This window comes from Marmota flaviventris, chromosome 2, assembly GCF_047511675.1.
Source record: "Marmota flaviventris isolate mMarFla1 chromosome 2, mMarFla1.hap1, whole genome shotgun sequence".
Classification (NCBI taxonomy): Eukaryota; Metazoa; Chordata; class Mammalia; order Rodentia; family Sciuridae; genus Marmota; species Marmota flaviventris.
Window position 1 is genome coordinate 193,469,190 of NC_092499.1, and position 22,183 is coordinate 193,491,372.

The 22,183-nt window shown below is 45.7% G+C and overlaps 1 protein-coding gene across 2 annotated transcripts; it reads left to right on the forward strand.

The window, feature by feature from the left end:
• Nucleotides 1–4,295: 4,295 nt before the first annotated feature.
• Cyp24a1 (cytochrome P450 family 24 subfamily A member 1) lies at nt 4,296–17,532 on the forward strand. 2 transcript variants are annotated; one of them, XM_027946397.2, is made up of 11 exons: nt 4,296–4,553; nt 4,773–4,963; nt 6,123–6,216; nt 8,037–8,133; nt 10,445–10,536; nt 11,210–11,321; nt 12,537–12,682; nt 15,688–15,854; nt 16,597–16,675; nt 17,133–17,330; nt 17,422–17,532. In XM_027946397.2, exons 1-11 carry the CDS (start codon nt 4,296–4,298, stop codon nt 17,530–17,532), a joined length of 1,545 nt encoding a protein of 514 aa, XP_027802198.2. The 2 variants fall into 2 exon arrangements, with proteins under 2 accessions (XP_027802198.2, XP_027802199.2); XM_027946398.2 differs by lacking the exon at nt 17,133–17,330.
• Nucleotides 17,533–22,183: the final 4,651 nt, after the last annotated feature.

Consider the following 22,183-nt stretch of genomic DNA (forward strand, 5'->3'; position numbering starts at 1 on the left):
TCTACTGTCATGTATAGCTGAAAAGAACAAATAAACTTTTTAAAAAAAACAATTAATCAAAAAATGTAAATGCTTTGAACCATCATTCTCAGAATATTCTAGAATTTTTAAAATCTTTGAACACAAAGTATATAACTTGTCCTTTAACTATTTAGATGTAACCAAGTCTTGCTTCATTTATCATGGCAACTTACTAATAGAATTTTTTTTAGCCAAGGTTTTCCATTCATTCATTACCACAGAATTTTTAAATAAAGATATACTTAGAGCTAAAAAATAGAAATAAAATAACTTTCCCAAGGCCACCTGGCTAGTGAGCAATGGAGTATGGCTTCCACCCAAGTTGTTGGGACCCAAACTATTATTTTTGTCTTATAGGACTGCTTTCTAGACAACACCCAAACAAGTCCTCCAGGGTTTACCAATAGTTCCCTCAGAGAACAAAGGACACATTCACACTGATCTTTCTCCTTCTCACTTGGGAATGAGGAAATAATCAATAATCAATTGCCTATTATTTGCTTATTGGGTGCTGGCCAACATAAGCAGCCCTGTGTCATGTGCTCTAGGAGAGGAAAAACACAAGGAGACAATGTTTATAATTCTGAGGTTTGTCTAATTGGGCAGAGAACCCCGGAGACATACTGTGGAGATTAAGGCCCTAGTGATGTGAAAGGCCAGGCCCTGTAGTTCACAGTAACGTTGACATTTGCACCAAGGTCTCTCAGCACTTTGTCGTCCTCAGAAAAGCCCTGGGAACTGGGTGCTCCCCTTAGCACCGCTTCTGGAAGGAGGTCACAGGGACAGTAGACTCCCTGGCTCATCTGGCTGCTAAGTGGCCAAGGTAGGATTTGAACTCACCAGCAGGTGTTTGTCCTATGATCAGTTTCCCCAGTCAAACAACTCTTCAGTTGAACCCAAGTGTAGTAACTGAGGCATCTAAGTTGCCTGCCTTCTATGTAGTTTGGAAAAACTGAGGCCTGCAAACCAGAACACTAGGAGGTAGCAGTCTCTAGGCACTTTGTTATGCCAAGAATTCTGTGTGCATTGTCCCCCCTCCCCCAGGACCCCTGAGAGAGTGGCTCTTGTTGCTACTGAGATTCCCAGGATGTTTGAGCTTCACTGTAGGTCGGTTCTGACACTGTCCATTCAGCTGATACATAGGCAGTCCTCCGAGTTTCCACAAAGGGAAGATCTCCAACTCACACCTCAGTTTAGCCAAGTCCAAAGCACAAAACTATATTTCCATTTCACACATGGTACTTCTCAGCACAGGGAAATCAGCCTTGCCCTCCAACACACTCCTCCACCCAGCCCTCCACACACATGTGTGCACACATGTGCACATGCACACATGCTGCCATCTGTGGTTCTTGCAATGAGGGTTGGAGTGTAATTACCCATCCAGAATTTGGTGAGAGTTCCCAGAACCAGACAGAGGGCCTGGGCTTGTCCCAGCATTTATGAGACTCTCTGAGATCTCTCATTAGGGATTCCCGACAGCATCCCTGCCCGGGGAATCACAGAGGCTCCGTATGTAGTGACTGAGGGATGGGCCAAGGGAGGAGTGGTGAGTTCCTGGGACAGGGCTCAAAACAGTCATTTCTTATTTAATGGTACCTGGTCAAGAATGGGTAAGTATTGTCCTCAATGAACTAGAGCTAGTTGCACTTCCCTCTGCAAGTCAGTATTAAAATTATTAGAGACTGTCTCCCTCCAACAAGAGAAACCAGTTCCCCAGAAACAGGACTTTTCCAATTGGCTGTTATGTTAGAAATGATTACCTGCACTTCTAAGCATCTGTTTGGAATACAGGAAACAATATAGCACTAAACTCCTAGGAGACCCTGGCAAATTTCAAATGCTTCCCCTTCTTCTTGAGCACACCTGCTGAGAGCAAGAGGAAAGAATACTCCCTAGTTAAAGTCACGGGTCATCATTCGCTGAGCATCCACTATGTGCAGTCACAAGTAGGACACACAGAGGAGACCTAAATGGACCTTCTCTGGGGTGCATTTTTGTTTAACCACTCTCAACACATAAGATATTCATGTCACATGTCACATTGCCCCCTGACACTGCCATGGTAGTCATTCTGATCCCATGCCTGCTTGGAAATATTCTCATTTAAGGATTATTTTCAATATTCCTGAGATATATGTTTGTGAAAAGATGATACAACATGACAAAATGTATATGCTGTTTATATTACCGGCTTAGTCTGGAACTAGAAAATGTTGGGTGTGAACCCCACCTAGGCCACTACTAAGGTCTATGACATTGAGCAAATTATTTAACTCTCTAAGCATCATGGGGTTGGGTTTCTGCTTTTGTTCTTTGTTGACATCAGAATGAAGTCAAAAATGCAAAAATGGATGTAAATATGTCCAGCTCTGTGCCTAGTGAAAAATTAATTTTTCACTAATTCCAGAAAGCTTTGTGTGTGTGTGTACTATATAACAAAGCTTTCTTTTGTAAAATATATAACATATGACACACATATATAATGTTGTCTATATCATAATCATATTCTATATAGTATATATTACATAAGCTATATAAATCTCTAGTATGTGCTATGTAATATCTAGTCTATCATGCATAAATAGATATAATAATTATACATAAACTCTATATTCAATGGCTTTTATTTTTATTAACATAAGGTCATTGACTTCTGAGGACAAATCTAAAATGATTGTTTTCCAACTCAAGTTGGAACAAAGGGTTTTCAAGAAACAAACTAAATGTTTACAAGAGACTTATCAAGGAAGGATTTGTTAATCCTAGGTCAAAACAACCACTCAGGTGACTGGAAACTGGGAGAGGAAACAGTTTCACCTCCTCCCTGGGAGCTGGGAACTTTATGTTGGATCAGCAACACGACAATATGAGTCACAATCAACAAAAATTTCTAACTTCCCTTTCTGAATTATGAAGGTGAGTTGTACTCTGGGCTAGTGAAGGTGTGTTTGGGAGCATGTGTATGGCTGGGCTTAGGATGGACCTTGTAGAGGTGGTGGGGATGGTTGAGGGGCCTGGTTTGACCTGTGAGTGTCTCTGCTTTGTGAAATGTCAATGCACATGAGGGAGGGGGCTGAGGGGAGTGGGGGAGGTGGCAACCATTGCAAGCTATGCCCTCACAGCACATTCCATAACCACCTGAGGAGATAATGACCACAGCATTTTTTATTGAGTGGTGACCATGGACAAGACTAGGTTGTAGGCACTTTACGTGAAGAATTCCTTTAATCCTTATAACAACCAAAAATGAAGCAGCCAGGAAGGAAATTCTACAAACTCAATTGGTCCTGTTGCCCAGGAATAGAAGGTGAAATCCATTCTTTCCATGCATTTTAGTGAATGTCGAATCCTCTCCACCTGCAGAGGCTCAGAAAGTCATTTTTTTTTCCTCTGAAGGAAGTCCAGTCCAGGCTGGGGAAGCCTGTCTCTCCAGAAGGTGAGCGGGCAGCACGCCCTTGGCAGGAGCCGTCACCCTTCCCGGACCGCACTCAGAGACCTCGCCACCCAGGATGGCTATTGTGCAAGCGCCAGGCTGCAGCCACTGCAGGCTGCTGCCCGCAAAGGGAGGGCGGGGAGGCGCATCAGCGCGCACCCGGTGAACTTGGCTCGAGTGCCTACCTCAGGGTTATCTCCGGGGTGGAGTCCAAGGCTCTCCCGCCCCAGAAGCAGCGCATCGGTCACCCGACCCTGGCGCACTCGCTCACCTCGCTGACTCCATCCTCTTTCCACCACCACCACCACCACCACCCCCCCCCCCCGCGTCCCGCGTCCCACTTCCCTTGGGGCCTGGCCAGCCCGGGCCCACTCCGCCCTAGTCAGAGTGCTCATTGGCCACTCAGGGCCTGCCTGTCTCCATAAATACATGGTCCCGGGACTGGAGCATGGAGAGGCACAGCAGGAAACGACAGAGCCAACAGCATCCTTTTCACCCTCCTGGGCATTCCCATCTGTGGCTCCAGACCCTAGAAGTCAGACTTGCAGACCAAACCGCGGACCCACGGGGCTCCTTTCCTCTTCCAAGAGCCACCAAACCCCGGCAGCGCTCCTTCAGCCCCTGTCGCCAGCGCTACCCTGGCAGCTGCAACCGGAGGCTGCCGCATTTGCATTCTCTCCAAGGTCCCTTCTGCTCCCTGATCCTCCTCTACCCTCCTCTATCAATCGGCTGGCCCTGAAATTCCCAGAATCGTCAAGCCCCCAGATTCCGATAACAACTCTTAGCCTTGCCCTCCCCAGTGCTGGGTCCTCCCATGCCCCGCGTCTCCGCTGCTGCCATGAGCTCCCTCCTTGGCATGAGCCGCTCCCTTGCCGCCTTCGAGCAGGGGCTGCGCAGCCTGGGGCAGCCCCCCAGACGCATGACATCTAGGGCGTGTGCGCCCCGTCCACCGCAAGAGGTGCCCCTCTGTCCGCTGATGCCACGTGGTGAGACGCAGAACGCGGACACCCTGCCGGGTCCCACCAACTGGCCACTGCTGGGCAGTCTGCTGGAGATTCTTTGGAAAGGGGGCCTGAAGAAACAGCATGACACTCTGGTAAATATTTTGTCATGCCCCAATTCCCTTTTGCTCCCTGCCCTGCCCTGTTCTCCCAGTATCGCTTCAACCTCTCCTTAAGGCGCAAGGCCAGGGGCGCGCGGTGCGCTCGGTGCGCTCAGGTGCACTAGTGCACTGGTTAAGCTGCAGGAGTCATCAGCGTTCCTGGGATTGCGGAGGATGCGCGCTTACTCCAAAGTTTCGCTCTACCCGCTGCAGGTAGAGTACCACAAGAAGTATGGCAAAATTTTTCGAATGAAGCTGGGTTCCTTCGACTCAGTGCATCTGGGCTCCCCATGCCTCTTGGAAGCGCTGTACCGCACCGAGAGCGCGTATCCCCAGCGGCTGGAGATCAAGCCATGGAAGGCCTATCGCGACTACCGCAAGGAGGGCTACGGACTGCTGATCTTGTAAGTCCAGTGCGCAGAACGCAGACAGGTGGTTTGGTCTGAAGTGCCTGGAAGTTGGGAAGGGGCGGGAGTTAAGAGTTCCCTGGAGTGATGTATTTCTCATGCCGGACAAAACCAAAGCCCCTACTTGCAGGAAGTGCAATCCTGCGCCGCTGAATAGAATGGGTCCAGGGAAGAGGCAGCAGAGAGTACTTGCTCTCCTGCAGGTCAGCCTTCCCTCAAAAGCAATGTCACACGAATTCTGGTGTTCAGACTATTCCAGAGAATAAGGCTCTGAAGTCAGTGTGCCAGACAAATAATTTACAAACAAAAGAACCCCTTAAAATTCCCTGATGTCCTCCCCCCACCCCCATAAACTCAAAAGCTGGAAATTATCCTCTTTTGTTTCCACAGTGTTCTTTTCTGGAAAGGATCTGGGGTTAAGAGCTATGTCTCTGCAAGGGTGGATAAGGACAGGTGCCAAGGTCACATTCTAGAGAAATAAACGCCACAGTATGATGTGGTTCCTCTGGTTTTTAACTGTGGACATTTAACAAGTAGCACTTTTCTTTAACCCCATATTGTAATACCTAGAAGCTGTGTTCTTCAAGATACAGTTGTCATTGGAAACCATGATAAGACTTGGGGCTTCATAAGCTATGTGGTCAGCCTTGGGGCAAGTTCATAAGGTGTATGGACTTTTCACAACTCCAGTGATTCTCTGACTAGATGCTATCATTTGGAGGCAATGGCAAAATTCTAAATTTGAGGGGGTTTTTCTCTGGTTATTATGTACAAGCTGATGAGTTGAAAACGGATTTTTTTTTTTCAAACAAACCCAAGTTGCTGGCTAAGGTACATCCATGGAGTTGGCTCTTATTGGTGAAAATTGAGGCCCTCAGCCTCCCAGCCCTAGGTCCAGAAGGGCATACCCAAAGCCCTGAGCCCAACTCATCTGGGCTTCACCTTCCTGATACAGTCTTGGGCTAGGAGGAAAGGTTTCTGTTTTATCCTATAGTCAAACCAGCCCCGAATATTCTAATGCTAACATTTGGTGCATATTTCTTGGCATGATTCTCAAGGTTCATTTGCTTTCATGGTTCATGAAGTTGTACCTGGAGTTATTTCTACAATTCCCTTCTTTTCATTGGCTCTAAATATAATCCTGCTCCTCTCCCAGGGAAGGAGAAGACTGGCAGAGGGTGCGGAGTGCCTTTCAAAAGAAACTAATGAAACCAGTGGAAATTATGAAGCTGGACAACAAAATCAATGAGGTTTGCAGACTGGGGCCAGCTTTCTGGGTCTCTTGGGGACAGAGGGATGTAAATGGAGCTTCAGTTCATACCTTCAAAGTGTAGAGGGAAAAGCATGCAATCTGGACAATTCCAGGGCCTTCTCTTTTTCTCTACCTCACTCTCCATCCTTCTTTCCCCCAATCCTCATTCCTTTCTCCCCCAAACCCTTTAAAAATAATACTTAATGGTTCTCCAACCATTAGGAGCACAGACTTTGGTACTCACCAGGCTTGGATCTAAGCTCCAGACTTTCCCTCACTGGCTATGTCACTTTTCCTAAGACTCAGTTTCCCAATCTATATAATGGATGTAACAGTTCCTACCCTACATGTTCGCTGGAAGAATTAAATGAGATAGTGCTTATAAAGGACTTAGGTAGTGACATTGAGCTGGGTTTTGCAGGATAAGTAGGATTTACAAGAAAAATAAGGTGGAGAAAAGCATTTAAGCAGAGAGAACAATCTGAAAATGCAGGGATGGGAAGAGACACCCTATGTTTAGAGAACAGCATTCAATGCACCTGAACCGAGGCTTTCCCTGGAGTGACTAGATAGGCAGGAGGCTTTGACAATGGTTTTATGCCCTGCTGAAGTATTTGGACAATATCCTTTAGCCAACAGGAGGCCAAAGGGGATTTTAAGTAATCTCTTGTTACTACTGTTACCTTTGTATGTTTGTTTTAAACTGGACTTGGACCCAGACAGAATCATATAGATGAGAGATTGCAAACTTAGAAGTGTCCAGGAGCTGGATAATTAACACAGAATAGTAAGGCAGGTCCCGTAAAGAATTCAGCAAACAGAAGAGTGCATGCCCACATGCATGGATGGCTGCCACAGATCTAGCAAATTACTGCCACGTGGGAACACACAGCCAGTGTCGCCTTGTAATAATAACCTCATCATTACTATCTTGACAAGTAGTAGAGAATCCATACATTTATGTGAAATCTCTTGATTCTTTAGTGGTAAAAAAAAATTCAAAATGCTTTTTAATACACTATGTGAGAACATTAGACATGTCCATTGATTACATTTGCAAGCTTTAGAGTCACATGTACCTTCTTCCAGGGTCAAGCATGGCAAGTAATCAGCTAAGTGTCCGTGGGCGAGTGACTTAGCTTCCCTAAAGAGCCTCCGTAGCTGCAGTGCCTCCCGCCTCCCGGGCTTGCTCTGTGGGTCAGCTGAGAGCACACTCCGGGCAGTGGTTGGTACTTTACAGCCGTCGTCAACTATAAGGCATTCGTCACCAAAAATATTGGTGTTTGAAACTGTCATACAGAGAGCTTATGTGACTGTCCAAGGACACTGGGCTATTTGGAGAGCACTGAATCCAGGATTTGCAGATTTGGTTCCAAGTTCAACATACTCAACAAAAACAACCAACCAAAAAAAGAGACAATTTCTTGCCCAGATATGGAAGTGTGGAGTGCAGACCTCAGCACAGTCACAGCCTCACCGTCCTCAAGGTGATGTCCCTGCCAGGGACATGAGGCCAATTCCTTGCCTCATTCTGATGAGGAGAAATGCTTTTTTTTTTTTTTTTCTTAAATTGTCAGAATTACTTTTAGATCAAAAGTGGAATCTGAAGCTTTGGGGTGGCTTCAGGAAGGGCTCAGGAGATAACCAGGGACAAGGTGGTGTGGCCTGGCAGCTTCCCAAGGCCATCCTGTAATTAGTGCTGCTTTACAGAGACACCTGGGGCAGAGAACACAGATAGAGCAAACCCTTCAGCACCCTCAGCTTGAACCCTGTTTCCTTCCATGACTTTCACTGCGATCTCTCCCGGTTGCTCTGCAGGTGCTGGCTGATTTTATGGGAAGGATAGATGAGCTCTGTGATGAAAGAGGCTGCATGGAAGACCTGTACCGCGAGCTCAACAAATGGTCCTTTGAAAGTGAGTAGTGTCTGCAGTCTCCCTCGCTTGGTTTTGTAGGTGGTTTGGGGGATAAAATCTCACTCCGGTGACAACCAGAGGTGGGAGGGGTCCTCTCCGGTAAGGAGACAGCCCCATCCTGAAGGAAGGGAAGGGCAAGTCCCTGGGGTATCTGCATGTGAGTGTTCCCACAGTGGAGCCAGGAGGTGCAAATGCCCTGAGGTAGAAGCATGCACACTCACAGGGTGTCTGAGAAGCTTCCAGAATGCTGGTGCGAATGAGTTGTGCTGAGCAGGGTGGGGAGGCTGTGGAAACCAAAAAGACAGGAAGAAGAGGAGGCTCCGGATCACCAGAGCCAGTAGGTCCTGGGGAGAATCTGATCCTCTGTCAGGTTCAGAGTGGGAGCCGTGGAGGGTTTCCCCAAAGATGGGGACAGGCGCTCTTTCCTTAAGATTCAGCCTGGGAATTCAAGGGGGAGCCCTTCTTGATGAGCTCGCTGCCCACGGGGATGCAGCAGGGGGGCTGAGGAAGGTCAGGGCTGTGGGAGAAGCCATGAGGGCTCCCTAGGCCAGCCTTGGTCAGGTGACACTCCAGGAGGTGACACTCCAGACCTGATGGAGAGCTGGGATTTACCAGGTGGAAAGTGAGGGAAGGAGGAGTGTTCCAGTGTAAGGAGTGCTGCGTGGAAGGGACAGAAAGGAGTCCTGGAAGCTGTAGCTGTTCTGTGGAGAGGAACGCAGGAGGACAGGGGACCGGGGAGGACAGTGGCCGCTCTGGAGGCCTTATAGATGGGATGGGATGGGATGGGATGGGACGGGACAGGAGGTTGGAGCTGAGCCTGGAGCAGCCAGGAGCCACAGTGGAGTGACTTTCGCAGGGGATGACTTTGTCAGATTTGCTGGATCCTTCTGGCTGCTGAAGGGAGGGCTCGGCAGGGATCCCCCAGGTGGGGGCTTTTGTAGACCTGTCTCCCCCTTCAGATCAACCACCTTTCAAGTTCCAGACCTGTCGTCTCAGCACCCTAGAAAGCTTTATGCAAGAAAGACATCCATAGTGTAAGGGAAAGAGGAGTAAAAGCAAAGACTGTCAGAGAGACATGACGTGGATGTTTGGCAAATTGACCCCTAGAAGTACCCAGATTGAGGACTATCCAAGGCATTTAGTTGCCCACTAAAGAAAACTGGGCGGAGGTGGATTAACATTCACACCTGGATCCTGAGAAGCCTGGAGGAAGGAGGCCCTCAGCTGCGAGGTGCAGCCCTGTGCTGAAGGCCCAGCTCCTCCTCCCCCTCCCCCCTCCCCTCCCCTCCCCCTCCCCCTCCCCCTCCCCCCACCTCCTCCTCCTCCAAAATGAAAGGCTGTCCTCTACCAGGGGAGTTTGGAAAGTAAGATGGGGTTGGAAACCCGAGGCTCGCAATGATCCTGCTTCTCAGCTGGAGGACTTGAGGCCAGTCGTTCACCCTCTTGACCCAGGTTGTAAATCAGGCAGCAACAGCAGTGATCCTGGATCATAAAAGAAGACAGTATTTGGGACAATGAGGGAAATTTTTAAATGGGCACATGGGTATATCATGGAATGGGTAATGTTCTCAGGGTATTAGTGACATTGTGGTTACATAGGAGAATGTATTTATTCTTAGAAGATATCTGCTAAATTATTTAGTTTTGAAGTATCTAAAAGGTCAAAAATCACTTTCAGCACACGGGGACACACAGAGACTTAATGTATACATTGGCCCTAGGAGAAAGTCACTGTAGCAAAATGTTAACAATAACTACTTCCGAGCTCAGAGGACATAGGTATCGATTATACTAATCTTTCAATTTTTCTGTATCTAAAACTTTTGAAATGGAGTTGGGAATTTTATTTTTAAAAAGTTTGTGCCTAAATAAAATAATTAAATGGGGAAAAGTCAACAAAGCACTGGCTCAGGACTAGCAGGTACTGGCTGCTCAGCTGGTCCATGGCCTCCCCTTGGCCATGTGGGGCAGCAGAATCCAATAAACAGCTCAGCAACCCAGCTGAGCTGGAGGCAGAGCAGAGCTGGCCCCTGACACCACCTTTGCCTTACATCTTCAGGTGACCTTCGAGACCCACACTAAGGGGGTGGCTCATTGTGCTGGAAACGATTTCTAGAAAGGGAGGAGAGTGCTTACGCCCCTTTCTCTCAGACCATTTGCTTTCCCTTGATGTTCTTGGATTTCTGAGTCATATGTTCCTTAGCAAAAACATAATTTTATGAGACACAGAATCAGGTCTTTAAGAGCCAGCTAATCATAAACGCCAGTGTGGCTGAGCTTGTGTAACAGTCACAATTATCTTAAATAATAGGTATCTGCCTCGTGTTATATGAGAAGAGATTTGGGCTCCTTCAGAAGAATGCCGGGGAAGATGCTCTGAACTTCATCGCGGCCATCAAAACAGTAAGCAGCCCTTGCATGAGGACAGCTCACAGGACAGAGTGGCCTCAAGGTTCATGTGCATGGCACTGTCTCCCAACAGTGGCATATGCCAAGGCTTTATTTCAAGTTAGCTTATTTACCTTGATGTGGATAATGTATTTTAATGTAGTATGTGCATAGGTGCCCATGTCATTCAGAAGCATGTTAAACCCATTATTGCTTTGTTTACGCAGGGTCATTTTAGCAAAATAGAAATTGACCTTATACCTATTTTTAGCATTCCCATTAATGTTCGGTTAAGGAAAAAAAATTTTTAAAGTGCCTGAAGTTTTTCAGATTTTAAATTTTTGAATGGTTTAGGTATGTGTGGATGCGGTAGAATTTGATTTGGAATGAATGGCCGAGCTTAGGAAATTATTTGAAATTGAAGTGAATATGAAAGTTATGGTTTTATATGTTTTTTTAATTGGGTCATAGGACCTAGCACCTTTTATTAAACACACAGTGGAAAGTCACCCCAAGATTGCTTTTGATGTTCCACGGGAGGTGGGGCGTAGGCATTGTGCCTGGGATCGGTGTGAGAGAGCGGGGCACCTTTGAATGCCGGCTTTCGGAGAGGCACAGGGTGCGGGGCTTGGAGCAACCTCCAGGGAGAGGAGAATTTGGAATGAAGAGGTGCTCCTGTTTCTCACAGATGATGAGCACGTTTGGGAGGATGATGGTCACGCCAGTCGAGCTGCACAGGAGCCTCAACACCAAGGTCTGGCAGGCCCACACGCTGGCCTGGGACACCATCTTCAAATCAGGTACGAGGGCTGCCCTTCACTTTGGGCCCACAAAGCCCCAGCTGGGGAAGGGCTGGAATGGCCTTCCTGGGTCAGCCACCTTGACCTCCCTGTGGAGTCGCCCCTCCTGATTCCTTTAAGCTTTGCAAATACACAAGTGTAGATGAATCTCAGAGAAAGACAAGAGGTGGCTTTCTACAGTCTTCTTCGGGAACTGAAAGTGGCTAAAAGCAGAGCTTTGGAGTCAGAGGTCCCTGGGTTCCCTACACATGGCAGCTAGGCCAAAGTGCTGTCTCCGCGTCATCCTGTGTTGCCTGGTCTCTTAAATGAGCCAACAATGGTAAAACCTACCTGCATGAGCCGTTCTGAGCCCGACACAGAGGACACGAAGACCTAGCGTGTCACAGTACCTCAGTGGGTAGGGCTTTGCCATTTCTGCTACACGATGGAGGGAATATTTGGTGCTAGGTTCACACGCACATATTTCATCCTTATAACTAACCTCCATGGTAGGTCCTTTATGAGCTCCAACTGATGTGCCTGAGACACTTCCCAAGACTACATGTGAGGTTCTGGCAAAACCAGAGTTTGGAGCTGGGTAGAAGGGCTTCAGGACTCAAGCTGTCTACTCATTTGTGACCCCTGTCACTGAGCTCATCGTCACTGTTAGTCTGGGGCTGCTTGCACACTGTATCAAAGGGAGGGAGACCGGTACCTAGGATGTATTCTATGTTTTCCATTATTACCAACAGGCACAGGCACTATATTTTCATGTATGGGGTCTGTAGGTACGTGTGTGTGTGTGTGTGTGTGTGTGTGTGTGTGTGTGTTTAGTAATATTGGGTCCCAAATTCTGATTCTGAATAGGAACCCGCTCCCACTTCCTCATCTGCTGATCCCTCCTGGGTTCTGAGCTCTTGCTGTTCAAAATGTGGCCACAGAACAGCAGCATCTGCATCATGGCCACCTGTGAGAAATGCAGACTTCCAGGCCCCCACCCCTGATTTGGGTCTGAGTTTGAAGAAAGTGCCCGAGGCATCTTGAGGCACCTTGCTTATGTGGGCATTGAGATATTCTCGCCAGCCTCACAGGAAGGCGGTACGAGCTTATTTAGCAAATTTCCAGCATGAAAAGACTTTCCAGATTTTGCAAGGATTTGTTCTGAGATTCCCTCGGGTTCTTTCCTCATCCTAATATTAAACTGTCTTTTTTTTTTCCCTCTCTCTTCTCTAATAGTCAAGTCCTGTGTCAACAGCCGGCTGGAGAAATACTCTCAACAGCCTGGTGCTGATTTCCTCTGTGATATTTACCAGCACAGTCAGCTTTCTAGGAAGGAACTCTACGCGGCTGTCACAGAGCTCCAGCTGGCTGCTGTAGAAACGGTAAGGAGGGGCCAGTCTGCCAAATGCACAGTCTGTGTAGGTGTTTTCCTCAAGAATTTGAGGTAGTCTTTCAACTCACTCCTTCCACCAAGATTAACTGAGCATCAGCTTAGCGAAGCTCCAAAGTCTTGCACTTGATGGTGCAGGGAGACGAAAGGTATAGCTGCGAGCATATGGCGGAGACGTCATTGCTTCAGTGACAGAAATCAGAATAGGATCTGGTCATGGCCATGACAAACATGCAAACTACTACAGGGATTTGGAAGCAGTAAAGTTTTTTAAGGTTGGATTATTTTAGGTCATTGCATATGTTACTCCAAAGTGCTTGCCCGTGGCAGGTGATATGTATTGTAAAAATATTGAAATACCATGCTCTAGGCCAATAATGCTTTTCCTGCTTGGAAGTTTGGACATAGTTAGTTTGAGACAGTATGATTCTAATTGAAATAAGCAGGTTTATTTCAATCCAGGATGGCTTACACTCATAGTAGATACTCCATATAGTCCAATTCCAAATGCAAATACTGGCAAATGCACGTAGGTGTGTTTAGTTGTCTTTGAGTCAATATTCGAGCCATCATGAGAGTGATGCATATTGATATTCCCCATAAATCCAACAGTGCACACACCGTAAAGTGTCTCAGAAGGCAAGCCAGCTTGCTGATTTTCCCTTTTTCTTTTTTCCTAGTGTTTCTTGTGCACAGAAAGAGGAGGGTTTTCTCCATCCAGAGGTCACATCCTTCTCTTTTCTCCTCTGCCAGAGTGGCTGATACAGGCAAAAATTCATTGTATCTCATTTTCCTATTGAATCGCAAACCCTAAAAGGTTTCTTAGAGTGATAGAACTAAAATTTCCATTCCTTTTTATTTTTTTCAACTGTTAAGCTCTGTAAAGGCAATGACTGAGTGCACTCCTGTACAGAACAGAGCCTGGCGTGTGCTAGGTGGCCAGTAAATGCTTAAGGAATAAATGAAAGAAACCAGATATTATAGAGTGTCTTCTGTGTGCCAGGGACCATTGCGGGTCCTTGAGAGACCATCATGAACCAGAGGCAAAGTCCTATGCCTCAGGGAACACATATGCTGGTGGGAAGACAGACAGCAGACATGCAATCAAACAGATACGATCATTTCAATTAGTGTCATGTGCCACAGAGGAAGTCATCAGAAGGATATTGAGAGATAGAAGTGGGTCTAGGGGTCCCTCTCTGAGGAAATAATACCAGAGTTGATTCTGGAATGAAGGGAAGGATCCAGCTATGTGGAAACCTGGTGAAAGAGCACTTCAGGAGGGAAGGATAGCACACGCAAAGGCCCTGTGGAGGAAAGAGGGTTGAAGCTAGAGAATGAGCAAATGTGATAGGAGTTGAAACTGGAGGTTGCAAGGCCTCGTGAGCCTTGGTAAGGCCTTTGTGTTTCATTACGCCCATGAGGAGAAGCTCTTGGAACATTTTAGGCAAAGGAGTCAGTCACCTGTCCAATTTCTGTTTTGACAAGCGGACTCTGGCTGGTGGGTGGAGAAGGAACTTAGTGCAGGGAGAGTAGAAGCAGGCCAGTTAAGGAGATGGGTCTCCTCCCGAGGTCAAGCCGGGATAGCCTGTGCCCTTGAGGTTTCCCAGACCACTTCCCCTCCAACTGGCCCCTGCATCTTTCTTAACATGCTCAGTTGGTCTCACATGGCACCTCTTCCGGGAGCTCCATTTGGTACTTGTGGTGAAGAGCTGACTGATATGGTTATACACAATCTCCATTTCTTTTTTAGTCTCAGCTGTTCTGAAAGTCGCTTTTGGAGAATCAGAAAACTTTGAGTGCCTCTAATTTGGTGGCTACACCCTCTTCCTGTTTTGTAAATTGGACTCTTATAATAATGCCACCACGGGTTTATTTGCAGCTGAGGCCACCGGTCCTTTGACAAGCAGAAGCCTACTTTGGAGGCATCTTCTTCCAAAAATAATAAATAGCCATGGGCTCTGAGTTGCCTTGCACTTTGCTCATCTAAGTGAGTGGCAGATGGCACTTGGCGACAGCGTCTTCGAGTCTGCGGAGGGAAGGACACTGTGACCATTTTTAGGGGACTATTTAACTTAAATTAGCTAAGGCCTAAAAAACAAACATGTGTGCCCACTGGTGGTGGCTATTATGTAGCTAAAAGCTGTAATGGCTGGTTGCACCAATGTGCCCAAGGAGGTCCTAGAATGGGCCAAGGGGACCAGGTCCTCCTGTACCCTCAGCTCAGCGCTAGCATTTCCTCTTTGCTGTTGGCATCCCCCTATGAGGGCTCTTTGCATGTGGCTGAAACTTTGAGAATGCCTTTTCATTTCCATGGTAATTTCCCAGGATGTGGCCCAAAGAACTTTAAAGTTTCAAAAATACTCACTTCTTGTGCATTTGCACTGCAAAAAAAAAATAGAAATTTAAGCCTCTTAGGAGGAGCACTTCAAGGATCTCCGACCTGCTCTCTTTACTCAGTTTTTACATCAATTTATTTTTTACCTTAAGCAATTTTAGTTAAACTTTTTTATGTTAAGATCATCATAGATTCACATTTGGTTCTAAGAAAAAGAATAGAGATTCATTCCTTGTATCCTTCATCCAGTGTCCCCCAGGGGTAACATCCTGCCTAACAATAAAACATCATTACAACCTACACGTCAGCACTGATATAATCTACCAACTTATTCTCATTCCACCAGTTTGATATACATTTATCTGTGTTTAAGCAATTATTGGATCCAACTATATTCTAAATGTCCTGATGCAGCTGGTTATTTAAAGGATTCTATTTGATTCCCTCAGCAAATGAGCTATCCTGAATTGATACGTTTCACAAAATAAATCTGACTTTTCAAATATTGGGTTTGTTTAGGGCACAGCAAATAAGACCATGTGAAAAAAATCACTAACATATTTGCAAAGCAAGGCAGTAGGTATCACCTTTGTTTAGCTCGTAGTAGTTTAAGGCAGTTTATTTACAGAAATTCAGGTTTGTATCTGTTTGGGTTTCAGACAGCAAACAGCTTGATGTGGATTCTCTACAATTTATCCCGTAATCCCCAAGTGCAACAAAAACTTCTTAAGGAAATTCAAAGTGTGTTGCCTGAGAATCAAACACCACGGGCTGGAGATCTGCAGAATATGCCATATTTAAAGGCCTGTCTGAAAGAATCTATGAGGTATGAATAAGCCAATATAATTATGTTGGAATACTGTTCTCTTAAATACTTAACAAAGGTAGCCCTCTCATAGATAGCTATCCCTGATGATTATAAACATTTCTCAAACTTGGAAGAAGAGTCTTTGGACCACATTTCTTTTCTGTTACATATTCCCTAAGTCATTAGGGCAAATGCCATTAAAATCTGAATGTCAGTCCTCCCCTTTAAAGGAATGACCACATCAATAGATGCTCTGAACACTGAAGAAGACCAGGGCATGACTGCAGATCCTGAGGCGATTCCTTGGCAAGAGACCACGATATTACTAACAAGACACAGTCACCTTCATTTCTGAGCTCCTCATATAAAATGTTCTTTGAAAATTCTTTTTACCTACTTTCTGGAAATCAAAACTCACAACATCTTCAAAGTAGAAGGAAATATTATGAAAAGAATGGTAGATGGGAGAAATATAGAACAAACATCAGACTTCAGGGTGAAACACAAAAAACCTACACAGTGGAGTCTGGAATGAGACAGGAAAACCACTGTTAGCAGTTACTGGTTAGCCTGGCACTAGGGATTGTGCCAACACAATATGACAAGAAAAAGCAACAAGGGAGATGAATATTGGGAAGACAGGACTTTATGAGGGGCTACCCCAGTTTTGAACATGTACTTAATCTGATCTCCATTCTCACTGACATTTTGAACAGAATTTGGTCAGTGGCCACCTTTACAATTGATTTTCTGTTTTCAGGCTTACCCCAAGTGTACCATTTACAACTCGGACTCTTGACAAGGCAACAGTCCTGGGTGACTATGTTTTACCCAAAGGAGTAAGTAGAACTTGTGTATTCTGTACCTTACAAAACTTTGAAAGATATGCTTTCCAAACATTCAACAGATCTCTCTGAAACTTTTTGCCAAGACAGCATTTGTTTGGGAAATCCATAGCAGGAAGCATTATAATTCGCATTTATGTAGCACAGAATTAGGGAGCATGCCTATAGAAATAGAGACCTGAATCTAATTCCACTTTTATCTGTGTGTTCTTGAGTGAGTCACATAACATCTGTGACCCTCAACTTCCTCATCTGTAAAATGGGGAGAAAATAGAATCTGCCATATGGGGTTGTTCCAAGAATAGGAAGTAAAAACACTGAATTTCTGTGCCTATTTATTACTTGGCACATTTTTAAGCATGTGTAAAGATCATCACTTTTATAATTTTTGCCATTAAAACATTCTTTTCTGATTATTTAAAATGCTGGGTCCCTCCCCCCATGTTTTTAGACAGTGCTGATGCTGAATACCCAGGTGCTGGGGTCCAATGAAGACAATTTTGAGGATTCAAGTCAGTTTAGACCTGAACGTTGGCTTCAGGAGAAGAAAAAGATTAATCCTTTTGCACATCTTCCATTTGGCCTTGGGAAAAGGATGTGCATTGGCCGCCGTTTGGCTGAGCTCCAACTCCACTTAGCTGTCTGCTGGGTAAGTTCCTTGCTGGATCTCTGCAGCCATGTGACTCCACAGGCAGGAGAAAGGAAGGGTAATTCTGCTTTTTTGTACACGTGTGTTCTAGATCGTCCGCAAATATGACATCGTGGCCACAGACAAGGAGCCTGTTGAGATGCTGCACCTGGGTATCCTGGTGCCCAGCCGGCAGCTCCCCATTGCATTCTGCCAGCGATAAGAACTCAGGTGAGCATCTGGGCATCCGTGCTCTCTGCAAGGTGCTGCAAATGACCAAGCTGAGCCCTGAAGTCAGCCTGGCTTGGGTTTGAGTTCTGCCCACCACTGACTCACAGGGCAATTTGGAGCAGTTACTTAAGCCCTAGCCCTCTCCCTCTGTTTCCTTCCCCACCCAACCCCCCTTTTTTTAAATTTGAGAGTGGGGACCAGAATATTACCTGTGGCAGAAAATTGATATGAATACAAAAATCTTAGCCCAGACAGACCTGGATGTCAAATAAGTGCTCAGTGAATGCTAGCTGCTCTTAACAGTTTCTATGTAAGAATAGCAGAGGTTGACCAGCTGTTTCTCTAACAAAGGCCAATTGGCAAATATTTTAGGATCTGTGGGCTATGGAGTCTCTGCCACATCTACTTAAGGTTGTCTTGAAAAATGCAGGCAGCCACAGAGGACCATAATGAATGGCTATTGTATTCCCTTCCTATTGCTGCCCTAACAAATTACTAAAATTTAGTGGGTTAAAGAACACAAATTTATCATGTTACAGTTCTGTGGGTCAGAAGTCCAATGCGGCTCTGACTAGGCTAAAATCAAAGTGTCCACAAGGCGCAATTCCTTTCTGGCAGTTCCAGAGGATAATTCATTCCCTGCTTACGTGGGTTATTGGCAGAATTTGGTTCCTTATGGCTACAGGACTGAGGTCCCCACTTGATTGCTACTTTGGCTGAAGGCCGTGCCCAACTTTTAGAGCCTGGTCGTGTTCCTCCAGCCATCTCAAAGCCAGCAGCTGAGTCCCTCTCATGTTCCTATGACCCAGCTCTCAGACAAGCTATTAACCAAGATGGTCTCCCCATCTTAGGATCCTTAATCACCTCTGCAAAGTCTCTTTTGTCATGTAAGCTAACAACCACCCATCTAGAGATGGGAGTTCTGATGCATTTAGATGGCCATTATTCTGCTAAAAAGGCAGTGTTCCAATAAAACTTTATGAAAATAGGTAAGCTGCCTTTGGCCCTCAGGTCTTAGCTTATGCTGTGTAGAGCCATGTAGTGTCAATGTAGGTACTTGTAGCCTGTGTTAAGTGCAATGCAACACTTTTACACTGCCACGTGCCATTCGGTACCACTTCTGTCAGTGGAGGAGTTCTCTCCTGTCCTCTTTACAACTTTTGCCAGGTCTGTTTACTGGATTATCTTCTTTCAATTAACTTGGACTTTGTCACTTTAGCCTTGTCCTGAGAGCAGTCACTTCCTTAATGAATTGATGAGTTTGTAAGCCTCAAACTCAAGTTAGGAGCTTTCTCTTAATACATTAAAATGAATTCAGAACTCTCACAGGGACCACAAGTCAGCCTGGAGACCCCAGCATCGTCTGATGTGGAATCACGGCTCCTGCAGCAGGCAGCCTTATGGAATCACACCCCCCCCCCATCAGCACTCAAACCCACTCTATCACCTGACTTTTCAGTAGCATCCCTGGCCTTTGCCTAGAACCAGTGGTCATTTCCAGCTGCAAAAGTGAAGGGCATCTGCTGGTGGGGAGATCACTTAGAGAGACGTGTAATTACAAATAAAGTTTCTGAATAAGGTCCAAATGAATATTTTATTATTCCTCCCCCAAGTTCTGGTAACCACTAGGCAATTCATCAAACTCTGAGCACCCAAACCAACAGAGTTAAACAAAGTAGGGCATCGGAGGAATTCCAGCTTGATCACAAGACCCCCGGTCTACAGCAAGGACAGCACATTCATGGTGGCAAGCCATACCTTGGGCCAGAGTCCTTGACAGTTTGAGTTCCAGTATTTATTTTTGCTAGTAATTTATCTCTTTGTAATTCATTCTTTGTATTTGGGGTATCATTTATTTTCCATATTTTTTTTTTCCTACCAGGATCAAGAAGAGCAATTTTTTAGCTTCCTGCAAGAATGGTGCTTGGGCTTCTGCATCCCTGGAAAGCCAACAGCAGAGCAGCAGCAGCTCATGAAGAATGTTTAGGCCCTGGTGTCTCTCCTCTCCCCCTGCCAGTTGTTCTAGAACTGTACTGTTTAGATGAAGCCACTTACTAAGACTAAGTCCAACCCAGGGAAGTGAGTTGAGTGCTGGGATACCAGGCTCTCCAGGGTTCACCCCTGCTTACACTTTTCCAAGGTCCCCACAAGCCTGTTTTCTCTTGTATCCTCCATGGCATGAAGGATGCTGAGCACTTGCCAGTCAGTCAGGTGAGGTTACCAGGTGTTTCTGCACCTGCCCTGCCAGACCCACTGCCAATTCTCCAGAGTAAGCTCATGGTTCTCAGTGAAAGGTGTAAGGTGTCTGGGGCTCGGGGTGATACTGATAATCCACTTGCTGTCTTTCTGTTTCATGAATACCTGCTTAATAATGTTAGCAAAGCTGAATGTTGGTTAAAGCAACCAGGTCCTCACAAAACTGTGTTTTCCTGCATTCAGTGGAAATATTGGAAAATTAGAGAATATTTCTGTTTTAAGAGGTAGTTTAAGTCAGAACTTCTTATACAAGAATATCTTAATGATTTAATATGACATCATTTACTCAAAGAGCCCTGAAATGTTTTATTTCATTAATGTATTTACTCTATGGCAGTGGACCATAGAATGGATGGGTCAAGAGTTTGTAGTATGACCGCAGAGGTACATCCTGGGGTGTGTGTGTGTGTGTGTGTGTGTGTGTGTGATTCTTTCTAGTGGTAATATGTGGTGCTTAATTTAGGATCTGTAGTGCGGGGTGATGTACTGAAGTTCAGTTACAGCTTCAAAATACTCATTGTGACTTTAATAAAATGACTTCTCTGCCTTGATCTTCCCATCTACCTAATGGGGCAATAGGAAGGTATGCATTCCTTAAAGATTATGGAACATCTGTTATGTGAACTAAACTTCTTTGGAAAAATACTATTTCATAAATGCAAAGTGCATAGAGGTTCGTGCCTTACATATAAGACTTTTAAAGCTGTTTACATATGGTTTATTTGAGCATGTTTTCACTACTGCTTTTCCTAAAAGCATACTGTATTTTTGTGTATATTTGGTAGATATTTCCTTTTCGAGGTTATATTTTTAGAACATTTTGGAACTGTTATGTCTTTGTATTTGAATAGATATGTCCATATTGCTAAAATGAGTCTATGCTTTCTTGGTACTATGAAATTATTTTTGGAACTATAAATCCACATGTGTTATCAGATTTCATCTGCATATCTTCGAATACTTTGAAAGCAAAAAATAAAAGTTTTTAAATACTCAAGACATTTTTCCTCTTCATTGCATCTATCATCTCAAAATTTTAAAAATTCAATCTTTGTCTTACTGGTATGAAATTTTCTTATGTGGCCATTTTACAAGCCCTATATCACAAATCTACCCTCACCAAAATCTAGACTTTGATAGCAATTTTACTGAAAGATGGTTCTTTGAATCTCAAAGAAATTTTCCAATTTTTGCTGCTCACAGATTTTTTGAGGTCATGTACTTTTGTCCTCAGCACCATCCCCACCAACTGGCTGCACCACTAGGATCTCTCACCTGGGCCACTCATGCAACACCAGATCCCCACCCACCCTTCTCCCCTCCCTCCATCCCCTTCACACTTGCCTCACTGGTCTTCTCCAAACCCAGACCTGTCCACATCTTGGGCTGCTTTATGGCTTCCTGCTGCTCTAACATCAAGATCCAATTCTGCAAGCCTCAATTCCATGCCCTATAAAATATGCCCCACACCACCGCGGCCTCAGCCCACATCATCCACCAGCCATGCCTCGGGACTCCAGCCACACAGGCTTTTGTGAGTTTCTTCTATTCCTCCAAAGCTTTCCTCCCACGAGTGCTCTCACTGCCGTCTTCCCCTGGCACACTCTCCCTTCCTGCCCCATTCCCACGCACCCTGTGGAGCTGAGCTTCCCCCAGGAAGTTTTCCTCAATGACCTACATCCCACAGGAGCTGACCGTAGAGCAGCATTCCCTGGGCAGTGATTCCTGGGCACACCTTGAGGCAGTGGGGCCAGCAGGAAGGGGAAGGGAGGGAGCCAACAAGGGCGGGACTTCAGGTGTTCCAGCCTTGGCTGGAGCTGCAGGGAGCTCTGGAGTGTATGTAGCAGCATGATCTGCTCTCATGACCAGGGAGCGGGCCTTTCACAATTCTGCAATGGTGGAGCTTTAACTCCAGGTATGTCTGGCTCTTTGTGCATCCAGAAAGAAAGCACTAAAGCCAAAGTAGTCTTTGAAGAGCAGCACCAAGAACAGAGTTTGCAGAAGCCAGGGAAGGGCACACAGTGGGCAAAAGGGCGGAAAGGGTCCGGGTGCAGCAGAGAAGGTGCCTGCTGCCCCCAATTCCCTGTGCAGCTCTCCAAGAGTAGACCCTGATACCAACAGGGTTGTGATCATGTTAATAATATCATCAGCTCTGCCTGCCCCAGCACTGCTGAGCACCTACTGCTTAAGACGACATCACTCTGCACAGTGTTTAGGACAATGCTTCTCATGTTGCACCTGAGAAACAGGCTCAGAGAAGGTCAGTAACCTGTTGAGGATCATCAGAGAGTGCATAGAGGAGCCAGAATCCCAGCAAAGGTGGAGAGGATCTGGGCCCTATCAAAGACACACCATGAACTTGTCCTTCACAACATGCCACACGACAA

What these genes read in the sequence shown, in the direction of transcription:
- Cyp24a1 (XM_027946397.2), top strand. Translation starts at nt 4,296, where the DNA reads ATGAGCTCCCTCCTTGGCATGAGCCGCTCCCTTGCCGCCTTCGAGCAG. An exon ending in AGAAACAGCATGACACTCTG is followed by an intron (nt 4,554 to 4,772) that starts GTAAATATTTTG and finishes TACCCGCTGCAG; the next exon opens with GTAGAGTACCACAAGAAGTA. An exon ending in ACTATGTTTTACCCAAAGGA is followed by an intron (nt 16,676 to 17,132) that starts GTAAGTAGAACT and finishes CCATGTTTTTAG; the next exon opens with ACAGTGCTGATGCTGAATAC.